Source organism: Bolinopsis microptera, chromosome 4 (assembly GCF_026151205.1).
Source record: "Bolinopsis microptera isolate Bmic1 chromosome 4, MBARI_Bmic_1.0, whole genome shotgun sequence".
Classification (NCBI taxonomy): domain Eukaryota; kingdom Metazoa; phylum Ctenophora; class Tentaculata; order Lobata; family Bolinopsidae; genus Bolinopsis; species Bolinopsis microptera.
Window position 1 is genome coordinate 13790217 of NC_087075.1, and position 20086 is coordinate 13810302.

The 20086-nt window shown below is 35.2% G+C and overlaps 1 protein-coding gene across 1 annotated transcript; it reads left to right on the forward strand.

Annotated features, from left to right (window-relative positions):
* Nucleotides 1–7932: 7932 nt before the first annotated feature.
* On the forward strand, nt 7933–19705 carry LOC134814132 (potassium channel subfamily K member 2-like). The gene is made up of 9 exons (XM_063822173.1): nt 7933–8046; nt 13208–13318; nt 13633–13706; nt 13866–14008; nt 16891–17024; nt 17432–17602; nt 18528–18607; nt 18851–18930; nt 19121–19705. Exons 1-9 carry the CDS (start codon nt 8005–8007, stop codon nt 19255–19257), a joined length of 972 nt encoding a protein of 323 aa, XP_063678243.1. The 5' UTR covers nt 7933–8004; the 3' UTR covers nt 19258–19705.
* The last annotated feature ends 381 nt before the right edge of the window (nt 19706–20086 follow it).

Genomic DNA, 20086 nt, shown 5'->3' on the forward strand with positions numbered 1-20086 from the left:
TAAGTCCCCATATTTTCGATTGATATGCGCATGGGTTCTAAGAGTTAAATAAGAGTTAAAAGAGTTACAAATTAGAATTTTGTTAATTACAATCTGAATCAGAGGTTTATAGCGGTGGTCTGTAGGTCATACCCGCTCCAGCACTATATGCCGGCTCATGATTTTCCGAATTGTTTACCAGTAAAAATCGAGTCCATTCAAATATCTTCTTTGTACACATGGTTGATACAATCACAGCCCTACCCACAGCGAATCAGACCGATTTCACAGAGCATGCTCTCTTAATTAACAATTGTGGATTCAATCTTGCTTGTTCTGATTCATTTTGTTTTGAGTATCGAACCCTTAGTGGAGCAGGTTCTTCCCCGGATAATCGCGAAGTTAAGTTGATCTGTCATTTGTTACTGTAGAAGTTGCGAGAATGTATAAGAGGAATCGGACATCCGACGAGTCCGGACCCCATTACTCCATTAGTAGCATAAAGGTGCAGAACTGACTTGCTTTGGCTTATGCAAGTTATTAATTAAGATTGATGTTAAACAACTCCGTGATTTTTTTCGCCACCCAAGAGTGCCTGTTTTTTCACATCTACACACCCTAGAGTCCTGTTTTGTAGCGCGCTGCCCTACGGTTAGATGCCCTAAAGTCTAAACCCCGAGACATGAAGTCATAACTTTGAGAGTGATAACTCTTGAGACTTAGACTAATATAAAAGTAGTTTGTTGCTGAATATTCCTAATGGTGTTGTCTCACCGTGTAACTGTATTAATTTTGGTACATTAATTAGAATTATTGGCGCGTTGGAATTTTATATTTTATTTAATGAAATCGATCATTTTGACGGGTCATATCATTTTTTCTGAGTACCGAAATTATATATGAAACTATTCATGTCTGAAACCAGGTGATATATTATTTTTATTCCTAGACTAGACATGACCAGTAGTATACTGATATCGAGATTATTTTTGATTCATTTTGCAACTGACCTGCTTTTTAGGAAACAAAAACATAATTATGAATGACAAGATTACATAAAATGCATAATACTTTTAAATACTCCGAATATAAAGGTATTAAAGTCGTCTTTACTGAGCATTTGAAAACTTTATCTTGGCTCAGAAACGAGTTTAAACGTTTCGTTGAAAACGAGCAAAAACCACATAAAAAACCAAAATGATGGATACCGGCATATTGGCATTGCATGATTGGCACCCTAATCTAGCTGCTGTCTGACTACAAAGTGGACTTACCTGACGAAAATATGTACGCTCGACATTCGTCTGTCCGGTCCACGAAAGGCAATTGAAGGAAGCACTTTTAAAACCACGAAATAGAGTTTTTGCCGGCCGCTGATATCCCTAGCGTTTAGAGAAAACGCGTATACCTAACTACTGTGAGTGATATCCTAATCGTTTAGGGATAATTACCTGCCTAATACTCCCACCACCACGAGGAGCCTCAGTATACTCAGCTATAACCCGGCCCTAACTTTCACGCTCCTCCAGACTGGGTCAGGTAACAGCTTAGTTGGTCGTGCAGCTCGTGAATTTAGAGTTCTAACTTGTACTCAGTGCTTTAGTGTAATAACGAGTTGTTAAATTTGATATTGTAAAAACATTGACTACGTACCTTTTCAAAGCTTTTGTTGGATTGTTTTTCTTCAGACTATTTTGGAGTCCATCTTGTTACAGCAAAGTAATCCACCTAATTATCACCTAGTTACCACCACTTAGTCAATAGTTACTTACCATTTAGTAACAATCTAGTAACCACATGCAGTCACCACATAGTCACCACAAATACTGAGTAAACCTTAAAATGATAATCAGAACCCTTAAAAAACAGGTGACATCTTGGTCCAGATCTGGATCATTACAGAGCTACTGGAGAAAATACTTGTTTTGACACGTCACTATGGTTACACGTCACCATGGTTACACGTCACCATGGTTACACGTCACCATGGTTACACGTCACCATGGTTACACGTCACCATGGTTACACGTCACCATGGTTACACGTCACCATGGTTACACGTGCACCATGGTTACACGTCACCATGGTTATACGGCACCATAGTTACACGTCACCATGGTTACACGGCATCATGGTTACACGTCACCATGGTTACACGGTACCATGGTTACACGTCACCATGGTTACACGGCACCATGGTTACACGTCACCAAACTCACCATGGTTACACGTCACCACTATCAGTCAGAGTCTTTTCGGAGAAACCGAGAAATTTTCATTGTCGACACTTCACGCAGAGTGGGGGGAGGCCGTATAAAACCTGCTAAAAACGCAAGCTGTGAAGTGAGTTGGACGTAGACCAGATGGGAGGCTGTGTGGCTATTCAACATAACGGGTACTTTGTTATTACGCAGTAGGGTTAGGCTATGTTGAGTGACGTCATGTCACGTGGTGTGAGACGTCAGGACACGTGGGCGTCTGTTGTTACTAAGTTACTATATTAGTCTGAGTCATGACACGTGATGATGTTACATATTATCTTGTTGTTGCCAAGACTACATAATATAACGTGTTGTCACATGACAACTTATACTGTTGCCATGACAACAGTTATCACATGGTTTGTGTTACCATGACAACATGACACTTGACCACGTGGTATGTATATTGTTACCATGACAACATAAATAACATTATGCAGTGTCGTGTGCTGCATTGAGATAATCCGAGACTTGGGCGACCAAGATATGAGCCCAACATATTACACATATCTTAGTGGAAAGTTGTCAATTTGTCCTCTTTCTACCAAGACACCGCGGTGTTTCCTATGTTGTCCGATCTAGTTTGTTTAAGTGGCTTGAATTTGTGTTTTTGTATCGTTAAATTTAATCTTATTATTTTTGAACCCGTCACACTATAAGTAGCTGCGCACAACTTTTGATCTCACCTACAGCAGCTGCACACAATTACTCAATTAGCAGAACCAATTCTCAACAACATATTATCTCGCTGGTCCTGTTAAACCTTAGACATAAGGTCGCAACAGGGTAGCCGCCGGCCAACAACCTACCTGTTAAAATCCACCATCAGTTAGGTGTTATCATACAAAGCACACCAATCACGTAATCGTGTGATCACGTACAATACAGTCCTACAATACAGGACTTTGTGAAGAACATATTATTATGACAGAACGGAGTATACTGGTCTGATTGAGCCCTGTCAGGCTGTCTCATTAGGTGCGGTTCGCGGTCTAAAACTTAGATTTGTTAACAGTTTTCTAGTTTCTTGTTGTTGATGTGTTTGTAGCTAGTGCACAGTTGTAAAAGTTTCACGGATTACAGTTAAGTTCATGCTGCTGTTGCCACCGAACGCTGTTGCCGATTGATCATTTTTGTCAGATGCTGCGCTGCCGATATGAAATTCCCACGGTGGATACAACACTGATTTTTTATTGAGCTTCGCGTTTTCAGTTACAAAATCTGTCTTATTGTTTGGGTTTTATTTGTTCGGTGTTATACTTAAGTTTGAGGTACCATCTATTCGATGTAGTACTTTAGTTTAGGATTCAAGATTGTCATTGGGTTATTGCTGTACGCAAGTTTCCGTCACTATCTATACATTTTTACACTTTAGTCGCCTTTATTATTTATCGCCCTTTATTATTTATCGTTATTCTCTAGCGTCCGTTATTACTTTACTCAACCATTCCCGTCAACTATACCAGGAGCACTATTCGCAGAATGTCGACATCTACATTCTCATAGCACTCTGTTATATTTCTAGCTGTCCTGCAGAAAACGTGCAGGAATAAGTAGATTGTTTGACTGCTGTAGTGTCCTGGCAGCAAGTCGTTGCCATGACAACACGTCGCACACATTAACGTTAATATCTCCGTATCTAATAGACTTCAATTCTGTAGCCATGAACTTTGCTTGTAAGTCTTCAGCAGCTGCAGTACAGCTGTATCTAGATCAGATAAATTCCGTGACCTGTTCATGGCTTGTCCGTCTTCGATAACTGAGCAATTTTGCACCTGCACTTCTACATTGCCTGGTATTGGCACGCGTGAATGTTCATTGATAGTATGTTTTTATTACCTTATCGGACATAATTGTCACGTACAAGTTTTTCACGGACCAAATTTTTCACGGACACAATTATTCACGCTCATGACCGCCCAAAAATTTCCAAAAGATTGTGAAAATTTTTGGTGATTTTTAATAAGTTTTTTTTTTTTTTTTAAACTCTAGAATCAAATGATTGTGACTGAGGAGAGATTATATTTGAGATTTGTCCTAGAATACTAATTAAAGCTAATATAGTTATCGGCTACACACATATCTACGCATATGTAAGGACACACACACTAAAATGAATGAAAACAATTACCGGACTTTTCACGGACCTTAATGCCACAGACATTTTCACGGACATACTTATTCACGTTAAGGTCTTCAACGTGAAAGTAATGTCCGTGATAATTATGTCCGTTAAGGTACATGTCTCGAAGTTATGTTCTAAACGATATTTTTAATTTCAATTCATATTTATGGGTTTTTTATACGCTGCAAATTACATACATTTTTCATGGTTCGTCCAAATGAGCGCCTGCTGTTTGTAATTTAAATGAAAGTTAGGGTCTCAATGGTACTCAGTTATCACTGACACGGCTATAACTACTTTAACTAATAGCATTACTAGATATCACTGATTAAACCCTGACAAAATAACTCAAGTTTTTAAAATCTACCCACGGTACGTGCATTATAATGGGTGTTTTTTTGCATAGCTGTAGCCTCAAGCCTGAGGCTGTAGTAGGTATGCAGTATGCACGGTAATTTATCACAGCAGCAGCTCTATCTGAAGTATGTGAGAGGTCTAATTTGATAACGACAGTCACCACTTAAGGAAATTCCTCTTGGTCTCGGCAGGCTGTTAGCTTGACAATTTTGTTTCGGGCTGATTGGGGTTTCGATTGAGCGGGTTCATACTTTTGCACCTTTTTAACTTCGACAATGGAATCCCGTCAGTACATACTAGTAGACCAGCTTCACTAGTATTATAATAGGGTAAAACGATAGAATTAATTTGTTATTGTATATTGTAAAAGAGTAATATAAATATTATAAAAGGATAATCTATGTAAATATGGTATTTAAAATATGTTATGATATATTTAATTATATTCAATGAGTATATAATTTTTAATCTGATATTATAAAAATCTTTTTCATAACGGACTTTTATATAATTATAACGGACTCATGAATTCAAAAACTACACTGCCTGGGGATCATGTCGTCTCTTTTATCGGCGTTGGTGTTGTTTATACCGTACAGCATTTCGTATTTTAAACATTTCTTTTTAGTTGAGCTTAAATATGAAAATATACAATCCGAAAACCGACAAACATTTAAAACACCCTTTGGATCATGGCATAATATTATGGCATAAATTTCTATGCAGAAAATTAAAAAACCTTTGACCGGTAAATCGCCTTTTTTTTGCCATGAATTTTGGTCACCGAATTACATATGTGACACCTAAATTGGCCATCCTAACAGTAACATCAAACATCAAACATGTTTATTTACGCATACCAGACTACGAAAGTCAAACCAAGCTACTAGAGGCTCATACCAAGCTACTTATCTGCTACTATAATAATAGTAGCATGATCCGGTAGACTTTGGCATGATGCTGAATTGAGGTAAAATTGTTAGTCATTCTAGTTTGGTCATATAACTTCAAAGGTATCTGTTATTTAGAAATATTTTTACAGTATCGTAATTAGCTTGGCGAGACAAAACGTTCGGTAACGAATTTATGAAATATGATGAATTTTTATTAAATTTATACAAAAAGGGACCTTCGTGTTCAAATTAAAAAAATTGTTTAAGGTCGAATTAATACGATAAAAGGGCAAACTTTTCCATGTTTGTTCAAAATGAAATGTATTTCCTATATCAATATTGAATTCAATTTATATCGTTCTTTAAGGCTGGAAGTTTGCTTTCTTGAATTTGAAGACAAGGAATGTCGTACACCGCTACGTCGTGGTTTTAATATTGACACCATGGGTTTGCACCACGATGTTAATCGGTCTGAAATGGGACCGCACAGTCTTGTCCAACTCCCAATTTGAGTTAAGATGAAGTATATCTAACAATTCTCAGCTATGAACGCTAAAGCTCACATCCAGAGTCTTACCCATTGTTGTAGGGACTACGGCGTGGAAGATGAATAATTGAAATTCCAACAGCATCTTGTTCCCTTCATTGTGCTGATTCCGGGAAGCATTCTGTTTACGCTCTCATCATTCTGTAGAATGAGATATCGTTCATTTAAAATTGGTTAATTATAGGCCTGTCAAGGATTGCAGCCCAATTATAAGAGCTGATCAATTGCAGCTCCTTGTGCCATATAACTTTGTTGTCTAGAGAAATTACAATATGAGACCTTTGATGGGTAGCCTGTATTTGAACAATTTACCCTCTGCGGCTAGTGCTTACAATTAGGGCTTTTCAAAATGTGGCTGCTAGAAATTGTTTACAATCTAAATGTTGGATTTAAGTGATTAATAGGTATACCTATAGTTGTGTTTTATTTTTGTCTGTTTAACTTTAATTTAAAGTAAAAGCAATTATACAAAGTCTATTTTTAATCTGAAATACGATCTTCTATTGTGAACTGATTTCTCTTTGTCATTAAATTAGTGGCTGAGTTGTTGTTTAGTTCGCGCAGTACTTTGTTTTGACTTTAAAATCGTGTTTAATTGTACGCAACATCGTCAATATTTCGGCCTTTCGCCCTATTATCACATAAATTAAGTATATCCAATGACTCAAAATTCTCTAAAAGCGGCTAAGATAAAACTCGTAAGTGTCAAATTTAAAGAATTTACCCTACAATACTCACAGCTTGCACTGATCACAATCGTGGCCGCCGCTCACAGTTTGGCTGGTCCGACAAAGAACTGAAAAGGTAGACTAGTTCATTACATTGTGTCTTCCAGTACTGAAATAAAGGGTGTCTGCTCCAATAGGGAAATCGTATAAATAACTGGAATTTTAAAAGTCAATATTTTTGTTTTAACAAGATTGATTTTTTTCTCTGGGAGGGTCTTGGTTAAAAGTTGATTGGATATCTCAACCTTACCATAATAGTCATCCACTAAAAAATCCGCCATCGCCAATAAAACCGGATCAGCTCCACCTACGACCACTCATTCGTAGTGAGAGCTGGAAGACTCTGGAATATTCTCCACAAAATTGTCAATACTCAAAAGACTTTGGCAAGCTTCAAGACATCTTTTGGAAGCTTCCTAGACACCCTTCCAGACAAGCCCCCTACTCCTGAATACAGTGCAGAAAACTCTAACTCAATAATCGATTGAAATCCGGAATTGAATACCTTGCTGCTATTTCATGATATGTAGCAACTACAACTACTAAGTTCTAACTATTTTTCCTGTTAAAACTCCAATAAAAGTTGGAGTGAACGCCCGAATTAGTTTCGCTTCACTACACAAATTAAACATAAAACGACTTCGAGTTGCTTAAGTTTTAACAATTTATCACCCAAAAAAGGATCGACGCATTCTTAAAATCCAAACTATTCTAAGTACCAAAGTACTGCAATTGTTCCAACCTGAGCTTTAACCTTAGAAACTTTTGTTTCGCTCGCGCTTGTGTTTAACAGCCGCTATATAACAGTTACGACAATATTCAACTGCAATCTGAATCACTAGACGATATATATGGGTTCATGTGCTTACAAGTTTACACGTTTGTTAGACATGTCCCGCGGTTAGTATATAGCAGAATTGCAACTCAGAAGGTTAGAGCTACAGCTGTATAATTGCCTTCTAAGACAGTGTCAGTGTCAGTTTTGTTGTTAAATACTAGGCGGGTAGTGTAGCTTTTTTGCCGTAACTACAATCTTAAATTTGAAGTTTTCGTGGATACCTCTCCTGAGCCGTATTCGTTTGGCGTTTACTTGGGTCGGTGAATAAAAAGAGCAATGAAACAGCTTCTGGACATGTCATACTTTCATCATGATAAGGTAAGAGTATCATATTTATAAGCATTTCGATACATATTAGTTAGTGTTGTTTGTAAGTTTATTACATTGCCCTCACACACATAGTCAATAGCAATTGTTGTGTCTAAATCGTTTCTGCGTACAATGTATGAACTAATTGCAGCCGTGCGGTGACTCACCGTGCGATTTTTCATGTTACGATTTCAGGTCAATTTATTTCTCGATTAAAACAGCTAATTGAATAACTAGCTCTTCCTTGTCCGTTATAATGAGGGATTTATGATTGTTATAACGGATTTAAATAATAGTATTATATTAAATTTAAATAATAGTTTAACAATTACTATACGCCAACTTCAAGGCACCCAATAGTTTCAGATGATTTTAATCAACTACTTATCGTAATTCCATTCATGCTCGCAGTGGCCGAAGGATTATAATTGCTTCAGACACTACCATCTCATACTATAGAATGTGCAATGTCTCGCCAATAAAGCGGTTAATATCTGCCCGTAACCTCTGTTAGAGCAGTTAATTGATTTCCTGGATCAGTAAACAATATGTGCAGCTCTCTGTGGTCATTTAAACTTTTATCTCTGTTTCACGAAAAGTCAGGTTTTTATACTACCTTATCAGACTTCATTTGAACGGATATTAATTGGACGCTATAAGAGGCCCTAAAGCGTTCATTTTAATGTCCGTTCAAATATAGTCCGAATAGGTAGTTAAAGTAAATACATTAAATGAATGCCTTCGAGCGTTTATTTATGTCCGTTCACGCATTGTCCGGTCAAATAACGTCCGATAAGGTATATACACTATACCCTATACAATAATATTCTTGATACACTAGATTACAGTATAACTCATGATCACCATTCACCCTGATAGTTAGACTCGTATATGTGTATTCTATATGGTGTGTCATTAATTTGGTGACGACCGAAAAGGTTTAATCAAATAAAGAGAATAGATCGCTCATCTATTACTATTACTTTTTTGTTCTCTTGTCCGAGGACTGCATTTGGTGTCTGATAGTAAGAATGTCCATATACTAATCCATGATAAGGGAACACGTACCGGTACAATTTATTAAGCACATTGTTTTATGATTAACACATGTGGACGGGGTTTTGTTTTGACGTTTGATGTTTCAAGGCTTTTGATTTTATTGATCGTTGCCTTCATTCAAACAAATTAGCTCTGGTGTGCCGGGCATTTAGTTTTCGTTCTATCAAGATCAGGTCTTGAGAATATATTAATTCATAATCTGATAACAACGAGCTGTAGACGTCAAGAATCATGATACGGACTAGGCTTTTTGAGACAGTCTGGGAACGATTTTAGAATCTTTTCAAGATATAATCGCTTTTCATTGCTATTTTATAGTTTAAATATGTTGCCAAGAAATCACAGCGAATTTTTGAGAATTACAAAAATTATAAACTTGCCTAATAACCTAAAGTAAAGTAGAAACAACTATTTAGATAACTAATGAAGTCAATAAATATAACTAATGAAATGTCAGTAGGAAGCTTCACTAGAGATACAAGCATATGCACATAATCTTAATTAATAATTAAATATGCATCTCATTTAATTATTTTATCATATTAATTATGCACTGCAGACTATTTCAATTACTGTAACTGTGAGTAACTTGTCTACCCACAGGATAGACTGTTAATAGGAACTTTGTTGCTGATTTCTGTATTAACAGAGTAACAGATAATTAGGGCTGCCCGCATATTGCAAGTGAATCAATTAAAATAATTTTCACTTCCATAATAGATCCGCTTTTGATGAATTAGCATAGAATTAAGAATAAGGCTGGGCTGTTGCAGACCTGATATCGCTTTTGCAGGGCATTCAACTTGTTGATTAACGGGTGATACTCGTAAAATATTTGTTCTATATATTATTATTGTTCCATATATTCCAGGACCGTCGACGAGTCCAACTCGGCGCGCGTCTTGGTAGGTTATAAACCTACAACTTGTTGAGTGTTCTTTAATTTGGCTTTTGTCATTGTATGATCGCATCAGCATTCGGCCCTACAATATTAGTATCCGATTTATATTCTTGATTAATAAAGATAAAATGATAATAGTTATAGATGGACTAGGTCTCAGATAATTAACAGTAAACAGTAATACTGTGTCATTACAACGCAGATTATAGTGATAGTTCCATAAAAGCAGCAGGTGTAATGCTGTTATACTTATATGCCAAGCACACTAAAACGAAACTGACCATAAATTATACCAGACGTTTATGTTAACTATGTTAGACTGTCTTAACAAGAAGAAATAAGTCTCGACAGAATGCTTATATCTAGATTCTAGAATCCATTCAAATGCTTGGAATACTTTATGCACTACTATGTATATGCATAACAAGGATAATCGAAGGAGCTTCCGAAAATATCACATAATGTTTTGAGGGTTAATCAGGTAATCTGTTGACCATATCAAGATCCAAGTATATCAAGTTAAAACACAGTGCTGGCAAGCATGAGCACAACCGTGAAAATTTATACCCCCTTTACTCAGTTTTAAATTTGTTTCGTTAATATTGCTCTGATATTTAGTTCAGCAGGTTTATTTTTGGTTCGAAATATTCTAATTCAATGTTAAACTGTTAAAGGTGGTAGACGTAGGAATGCAAATAGCCATGTTAAGATTTTTATAAAATTTACGCTAATTACTCGCCAGCACTGTTATACAGTTCTACGAAATTCGGCAAAAAAAACCCGAAATCGTCTTATTCAAGTTTTAAGTGTCTAAAAAACAGTGGTTTTGAATTAGAGAACTGAAATTTTGCAGGGTTTCTAGAACTTGTCCAAATCAAGTTTCAGGAGTAATTAGGGGGCAAACTGGAGCCCCTGTTTTCAGACAGATTGTTGTGAAGTACAGGGTGACATATTGGTACACTTTTAAACATCTATAATCTATATAATATGAGCAGACAACTGTATTTTGCTTTGCACAGCAGTTACAATTTTGTTAATGTTACAACTAGTCTAGACATCAAAACTGTGAAGCGAGCGATTATTTTACATTTGGGACCGGTCATTTAATTTGATATCATTTCTTTTCCTTATGTTTGTACTTTTGTAGGAAGGAGACACTAGCCACTGGCCACTGGCCAGTGGCCATGGTCCATTCTACCTAATTTTGGGTTTTGTATCATAGAAATTTGCTGAGAGAAATCAACCTTTAGGTTTTGTCATAATCTTTTGGCATGTTCGCTTAGTTAACATCAAAGCCAAGGAATACATTGCGTAATGTTCAAAAATTACCAATTTCCACCTCTAGTACCAATATAACCTAACAGTACTAATTCAACCTAATTTAAATTCAATCTATTCGTAGTAGTAGTTGACAGTGATAGAGTGACAGTGGCTGTTATAGAGTGACAGTGGAGGTTTCAATTGAACTATAGGACTATAAACTATACACCATATGGCATCTGCCATGTATTCAAGTATTCATATTTTCAAATTATTTGTTATAACATAATAACAGGCGTGTTGAAAGTATTAATTATTGCTGTTGTATATATAATATATTATATATATAATATATATATAATATATTATTGCTGTTTGTCAGACGTTTCCCCCTTTTGCGCAGTTATTCATCACACACGTCTCTGCAAGCCTACTTATATATACCTACTATCGTTTATGAATACTTACAACACTATGATAAAAGCTTACCCGAAAATCTCTAAGTTTATTAACATCAAGTAAGACATCATCACCATGAGCAGAAACAACTGCTCATAACCAGCATTCCTCCCTAGTTGCTATGGTTATAAAGTTATTGCTACCCAAACGTAACGGTCACATGACCGAACATAATTCATTTTTTTCAAACTGTAGAGATGATATAGTAATTTAACCTGACAAGGTGTAAATGAGAGCACTTACAATTTTTACTGATATGAATTAATGCTAACTTCTACGCCTGGCAACCCCTGGGTTTTCTTGAGTCAGAGAATCATTTTTTTGTTGTTTTCTTGAGAAAAAATCCCATCCTGGTACTCGGTGTAGTGGTTAATAAGTTTTTTGAAGTTTAAGTCTTGTTAGCCAATTAGCAAGAAGCAAGTAAGCCTGGTACCTGGTGCAGTGGTTACGTTTCAAGCGGGGTGCTCTGAATAAACTAACTTTTGTAAACTTTATATTTAAACCTGTTTCTCAAATTATTAACTGAGTACAGACAGATCCGTCTGAAAAAATCTATTTGCCGACACACGAAGCTTTCAGAGGATTTTTGACGTTTTTGAGTCCCATTAGGTGCCCTTTATAGCTGATCAGTAAATTTTACTTTTCTTTAATTTAATTTGTTTTGTTGAAGGTATAATTCGTCAAATAACACGTTTTGCGTCCAAGAAGAAGGTTTAAATCCATTAATTGACCTTGTCAATTTGTGCCATTTTAATATTACATTTAAGAGTTCACGCTGGCAGTTAGCCAGTCTATTTCTGGCAATTAGCCAGTCTTTTTTATTTACCCAACATCATTAGCCATGCTATTCAGGTGTAACTCAGAGTATCCACTATTCTCATTAAAACTTAATTAAGTGATAAATGGAACTGTCTCACGTTTGGAAGCGTAGAGTTATGATTTATGAAACGTTGTGTTTGGGAAACTGTAGGGCAATTATCCGTTTTCCATAATGTTGGGCGCCTTCTGCGTCCTTAGGCTTAATAACTTCAAAGTGGTCGTACTGCAACGATAAAACGGCATTAATTTCTATAGAAAAGGAAACACTTTTCAGTAAATAGACACTAACGCCATTTTATGTTGCAACTTGTTTTTATGAATCTATAAAGCGGTTTCCTCAGCAATAGGCATATTATAGTTGTTGATATTTTTTAGTTGATATTTCTTCCAGATTTACTTTTATTTTATTTTACACAGTGGAGTGTATTTCCATTTTGGTTTGATGGTTCTGGATGATATATAAAAATATAAGGATCCCAATCGTCATAGACTTCCGTATTGTTCCTGCTATTTATATTCCCCCAATAACAGCAGTTAATACCTAAAAGTATATGATTTATGGAACCTTAGATAAAGCTATAATCAACTTATTATAAGCCTGTAATTAACCTACAATTAAGTTTTAATTATAATTATTTAATCATAATTAAGATCTAACCAGCTCATTCTCAGGCAATGGCGGTGAATGTGATTCAGTCGATAGTGTTGCTAGTTATTAACATAGTGTTTATACTACTGGGAGGATATGCATTCAGCGTTTTGGAGTCAAGAGAAGACAAAAACGTAATTATAATATACAAATTAAATATAAATACTGAGCAGCTGATGCGACCATGTTGTATCTCCAATTTTTTAATTTACAAACACTCAATCAACACTTGGTGATGGTCTAGTCAGTGACATCCATAAACTGTTTTTTTGCTGACGTTGATGGATTTGAAACTGATACTACGAATTGAATATTTTACTGAGGACTATACCTCATGCTATACTTAGCTCCCAGATTTATACCCAAGTGTTTTCAATATCAACGGTATTTTATGTTTTACTTGCAGTAAAAAACAACCATTCTAGACTTATAACACGCTGAATTGCAGATTGAGAGGTATATGAATATATCAGAAGAAGTGTTAAGAGCGGTTGACAGCATGACAGATGCTGACATTGGACCGTGAGTGTTTTTAAATCATAAATAATGAAATGTAATTAGTGAACAAATATAATTAGTGAAATATAATTAATGAAATATAATTAGTGAACGAATATAATAAAGTAAATCGAAATCAGTTCCAAATTAATAAAATACATATTTTAATCAACGCGCTTTCAGAGCGGATGTTGAGAATATAACAATCTGGCAGAACGCAACTTATTTTCAAGATATGATCGACATTGGGTGTGCTCACGATAAGACAGTCCCCTGGACTTACGGGCAGTCCTTCTACTATTCTCTTTCTGTCATCACCACCGTTGGTAAGTACCGTTATTAGTTGGTAAGTTCTAGGTTTATAACTTTAGTTTAGTGGATATTTGGTAAGTTCTGGGTTTATAACTTTAGTAGTGTGGATACTTGGTTAGTTCTGGGTTTATAACTTTAGTAGTGTGGATACTTGGTTAGTTTTGGGTTTATAACTTTAGTAGTGTGAATACTTGGTTAGTTCTGGCATTATAACTTTAGTAGTGTGGATACTTGGTTAGTTCTGGCATTATAACTTTAGTAGGAATTAAACGGAATTAAACGGAATTAAACGGAATTAAACGTAAAGTTGTCGGAGATGGCACTAACACCATCGTCTCGACTATACATGAATGAATAACATATCTAGAGTAAGTAAAATTCGAGATTCAAGAATCATGAGAATTTAAAACAAAATCACTTAAAATTTAACTCCCGTACAAACAACCGAAATAGAAATAATTGCTGAAATAATAATTTAACAATAGAGGAAGTAGTAAAAGGCAACTTCAATGGTCACTAAACTGCGATATTAGTATTCGAGTCCACAAAAGACACATTCATACTCAAACAGTCCTCCCACTCACAGTCACAACGTACTGGAAACAGTAATCACTAGTGTTCCATGCTCGTACAACAGATCGTGAAATCTGCATAATGATGGTTGATCTGTATTATGTCTGTTGAGTTGGTAGTCCTGATGGGGTGACAGGCAGTATTGTGTGGATACTTGGTTAGTTCTGGCATTATAACTTTAGTAGTGTGGATACTTGGTTAGTTCTGGGTTTATAACTTTAGTAGTGTGGATACTTGGTTAGTTCTGGCATTATAACTTTAGTAGTGTGGATACTTGGTTAGTTCTGGCATTATAACTTTAGTAGTGTGGATACTTGGTTAGTTCTGACATTATAACTTTAGTAGTGTGGATACTTGGTTAGTTCTGGGTTTATAACTTTAGTAGTGTGGATACTTGGTTAGTTCTGGGTTTATAACTTTAGGAGTGTGGATACTTGGTTAGTTCTGGGTTTATAACTTTAGTAGTGTGGATACTTGGTTAGTTCTGGGTTTATAACTTTAGTAGTGTGGATACTTGGTTAGTTCTGGCATTATAACTTTAGTAGTGTGGATACTTGGTTAGTTCTGGCATTATAACTTTAGTAGTGTGGATACTTGGTTAGTTCTGGGTTTATAACTTTAGTAGTGTGGATACTTGGTTAGTTCTGGGTTTATAACTTTAGTAGTGTGGATACTTGGTTAGTTCTGGGTTTATAACTTTAGTAGTGTGGATACTTGGTTAGTTCTGGGTTTATAACTTTAGTAGTGTGGATACTTGGTTAGTTCTGGGTTTATAACTTTAGTAGTGTGGATACTTGGTTAGTTCTGGGTTTATAACTTTAGTAGTGTGGATACTTGGTTAGTTCTGGGTTTATAACTTTAGTAGTGTGGATACTTGGTTAGTTCTGGGTTTATAACTTTAGTAGTGTGGATACTTGGTAAGTTCTGGGTTTATAACTTTGACTCAGTTAATGCTTGGTTAACTATGTAGTTTATCCGTAGTACAGCTTTATCTATGGCCTCGAAGCCTTTAGAACCGGGTTTGCCATACCAGAGACTATAAATATTTTCGATATACGACAGTTCATTTAAGTAGGAATTTTTGTCAATTTGCAATTAGAAATAGTGATTTTGCGCACACCTAAAAGTTTAATCCGAAATATTGACACTCAAGTAGGTGAAGACAGGTCTACCCTACGAGTAATGTGAATATTTTGATAACACTATTTTGTTGTAAAATTTACTGAGAATTTGATCTTATTTCCCCAACCCCGACCCTTGCTACGGTTAGGTAAGAATAGGATATAACTACCTTATTGTAGTTTTATTCTTCCAGGTAAAATCAGAGCTAACATTCATCCCAGCTCATCATACTCCTGTATTTTTATTGTAATACTGTGGGCGTTCCTCCAATCGGCGCGGCGGCATCCGGCGGCGACGTGCATCCCTGGGGCGTTTATTCACACTTTAAAACTGCGCATCTTTCCGTCCGTATTACCTTAAGTCTATACGGTGACTTGTGGAGTGATAACAATATATACCGTTGATAAAGTAAGCCAAGTTTACGTAACTGGTTTTTTTTTCTCAACCCGACAAATATCTTTATGCTTCGAGAAACAACTTTGGTTTAAACAACTTTTTAAGCTCCGCAGTGAGGTCGCAGCTCTGTATTGTGATATAAGAACTGTCAACAGAACTAGAACTTGCATTAAATGGCTTCCAATGGCACGCGGCTAGCTCTTGTGCGTACGATCACGACCAATAAAAATAATAAAACCGATCAAGAATTGAGATAAGAATTGAACCATTAATTAACTCGTCCCTTTGTATTCCAAATTACAGGAACTGCGCAAAGACTTGTACCTGTAAATATACACTATCATTTCTAGTTCTCTGAAATTGCTAAGCAAGGGTTTGGTGCCTTGTTCCAGCTGCGTCACGAAAACAGTTAGCCAACTGTTGACAGTTTCTTCTAGCTAATTGTCGCTCTATTTGACCTCAGCACACAGTACTTTGACACTTTATATATATATTTCTTGTTGTTGAGCTGTGCTATTTCCGGTAGAAAAATGGAGATCAAAGCGAGGGCTTCCTCTCCAAACCCCTGGTTATTATAACAGACTGCATGTGATATGGGACTTGAAGTACGCGAGAAATTTTTAAAAAACCAATCTTCAACTTTTACTAAGTTCTTTCACTGTGTTTCACTTTCACTATTTTCACTGCATGTGCCTAAAATTTGTTATTCACTTTCACTTTCACTTCCAGGTCAGGTTGTAATGTAAATATGTAATGTATAAGTATTCATAATGTATTATGCTTAACTTTCATCTTTACCTCTCAGGTTGGGGAGTAATGACGCCCAGTTCCTACACAAGCAAGGCTGTAACATGCCTGTACGCTCTTGTGGGCATACCCATTTACGCCATGTTCATTGCGCAAATCAAAAACAAATGTGGTACCATCTTCAGAAAAACAGTGAGTTACTCATGAAAACCGTTTAGTTTTTAGACTTTAGTAATTGAAAATTCGATTAATGCAGTACGCAAAACAAATTATTTCTATTAAGCTAGATTTATTACGCTTTGTTAATTGTTATGCGGGTATGCCTTCATGATCTCACCAGTCACCACTTTTAGCAAGTGCTAAACTGACAAACACTAATCTATGGTCTAACAATAAAACCCTCACAATTTATCATATTTTTCTTAAAAGCGCACCTATAACTTTATAAGGAATATGTTATCACTCCAATTTCTATCCAACGCAAACATAATCTTTTTGCTAAGATTATGTTTGCGTTTCATTGCTCAACAGCTGTTCGAAGGATAAAATTTAAGACTTCAATATCATCGATGTTTTGTGTTTCACTTTCACTTTCACAGGTCAGAGTGTCACGAGATCTGAGCTGGTACTGGATACCGCTCTGTGTTGGAATATTGGGTACCATCTTCATGAACATTACGATCAATGTGGCAGTTGATTGGGTCAGGTTGAAGACCAAGCAGCTGATAAACAACGATTGTAAACTCATACCTCCTTACTTTCACTGGCAGGTAAATTAAACTCCGCCAGGTTCGGATAAGTTTCACTGAATCTGAGATTGAGAGTATATACACAGATTTGACGCCATTGAGGATAAAACAATATAGATACAGTTGATATCAGTCAAATGATAGAATTAAAACATATGATAAAATTAAAGTTGAAACTCACAATTCAAATAACAGTATCACATTACTGCAGTAACACTGTAATCAGTAATTAGTAATTACTGATTACTGTTATAGTAACACTGTAATCAGTAATTAGTAATTAGTAATTACTGTAGTAACACTGTAATCAGTAATTAGTAATTACTGATTACTGTAGTAACACTGTAATCAGTAATTAGTAATTAGTAATTACTGTAGTAACACTGTAATCAGTAATTAGTAATTACTGATTACTGTAGTAACACTGTAATCAGTAATTAGTAATTAGTAATTACTGTAGTAACACTGTAATCAGTAATTAGTAATTACTGATTACTGTAGTAACACTGTAATCAGTAATTAGTAATTAGTAATTACTGTAGTAACACTGTAATCAGTAATTAGTAATTAGTAATTACTGCAGTAACACTGTAATCAGTAATTAGTAATTAGTAATTACTGTAGTAACACTGTAATTAGTAATTAGTAATCAGTAATTAGTAATTAGTAATTAGTAATTAGTAATTAGTAATCAGTAATTAGTAATAAGTAATTAGTAATTAGTAATTAGTAATTAGTAATTACTGTAGTAACACTGTAATCAGTAATTAGTAATTAGTAATTACTGTAGTAACACTGTAATTAGTAATTAGTAATTAGTAATTAGTAATTATTAATCAGTAATTAGTAACTAGTAATTAGTAATTAGTAATTAGTAATTAGTAATTAGTAATCAGTAATTAGTAATTAGTAATTACTGTAGTAACACTGTAATCGTTACCTGCAGGAGAATGTGACACTATGGGAAGGTATCTATTTCCAGTTCATCACCGTCAGTACCATCGGTTTTGGTGACAGCTATCATAGGTTTTTAATTAATACATTTTTTATGTTATAAGTTACCCCTTGGGCATGCATAAGTTTTCTATACATCTGCTTTATCTTTAAGAGTTTAAGAAAGCTTATATTTCAGACTATTTCCATGTGCATGGTTTGTTGTGACGTAATCTTGTATTGTGTATTGAATTTCACTTTCACTTTCACTTTCACTTTCACTTTCACTTTCACTTTCACTACAATGTTAAAATTACTGACTACTTTCGCTTTCAGTTTGTTGGAGTGTAAAGATAACAGTGCGGACAGTGTAATGTCTGCTGTTGTGGGTTTCATCTTCTTCACACTTCTGCTAGGTATGGTAGTGGAATATTATAGTAGACAGTAAGAATAATTATATGAGTAAAAAGTTTATAAAATCAAAAATTATATGTTAAGTTATAGAACTCCTGATCCAATAAGGCTGGCAACAAAGCATGTTATACAATTAAGCCCTTTTCTAAACACACTGTGCTGAAAAGGACTATTAATCACCGAATTTTTCAGGTATGTTGGCGCATTTGTTTGACGTAATCGCCGACAAAAGTCAAACCGGAGTCTCATCGCTGTCTTCCAAATTAAACAAAAGACTGGGAGGTGCAAATAGAGACAAATACGGGAACAGAACCTATGGAAGAATTTAGAAAATAGCCCGCAATATTCCAACAAATCCTTGTTTTTTTAATTTAAGGACAGAGAAAGAAACTAAATGTTCCCGCTACTATACTTATATAAAGGGTGAGTAAGACAACAATGTGACAGTATATCTGATAATTATATTATGATGTCAGTTGTTAATGAGTACTGATGAGAGAACGTTTAAAAAAATGATAAACATCAAAATTAGTAGATTTGTTAAGAGGTTACTATAATTGTAAAACGCACGTTCGGTAATGTAATGGTAAGCAATAACAGAGAAAAATAATAAAATGCAACTCCTTTTTAAGAAGTGGAGCTCAAATTGATAATATTGAAAAAATAATGATGAAGATTAATGAAATGTGATGTGAGTGTTCTTTATTTATATTGATTTGAATTTTGTGTTGTTAATTTCTTAGTTTCCTAACATGATATCACGATATCAATTTGTGATTGCATCGTTTTATTATAGATTTATTGAATAATTTTAACGTTTTAAGTATTGACATGATACAATTGGAAAATTAAGCTACTGAATTTGAGGAGAGTTGACGAATTGGAAATCAAGGTTGATGATGAACTGGATGAAGCAGAAATTATGGGAACGCTGTAATGTACTAGAATCTGGTACCATCGAATATATATTTTTCTTAAGATGTATAAAAAGTCTCCATAATAGTTCGCCTAGATAATTTTCATAGCATTCCCAATTCCAAGATTATCATAAAGGGAGAATAATATACTGAGAACACATTTCCCCGATTTAATACAGCATCTTTGTAAAGTTTTTGGCGAACATTCCATCATTGTAAAAAACTTATCCATTTTCATATT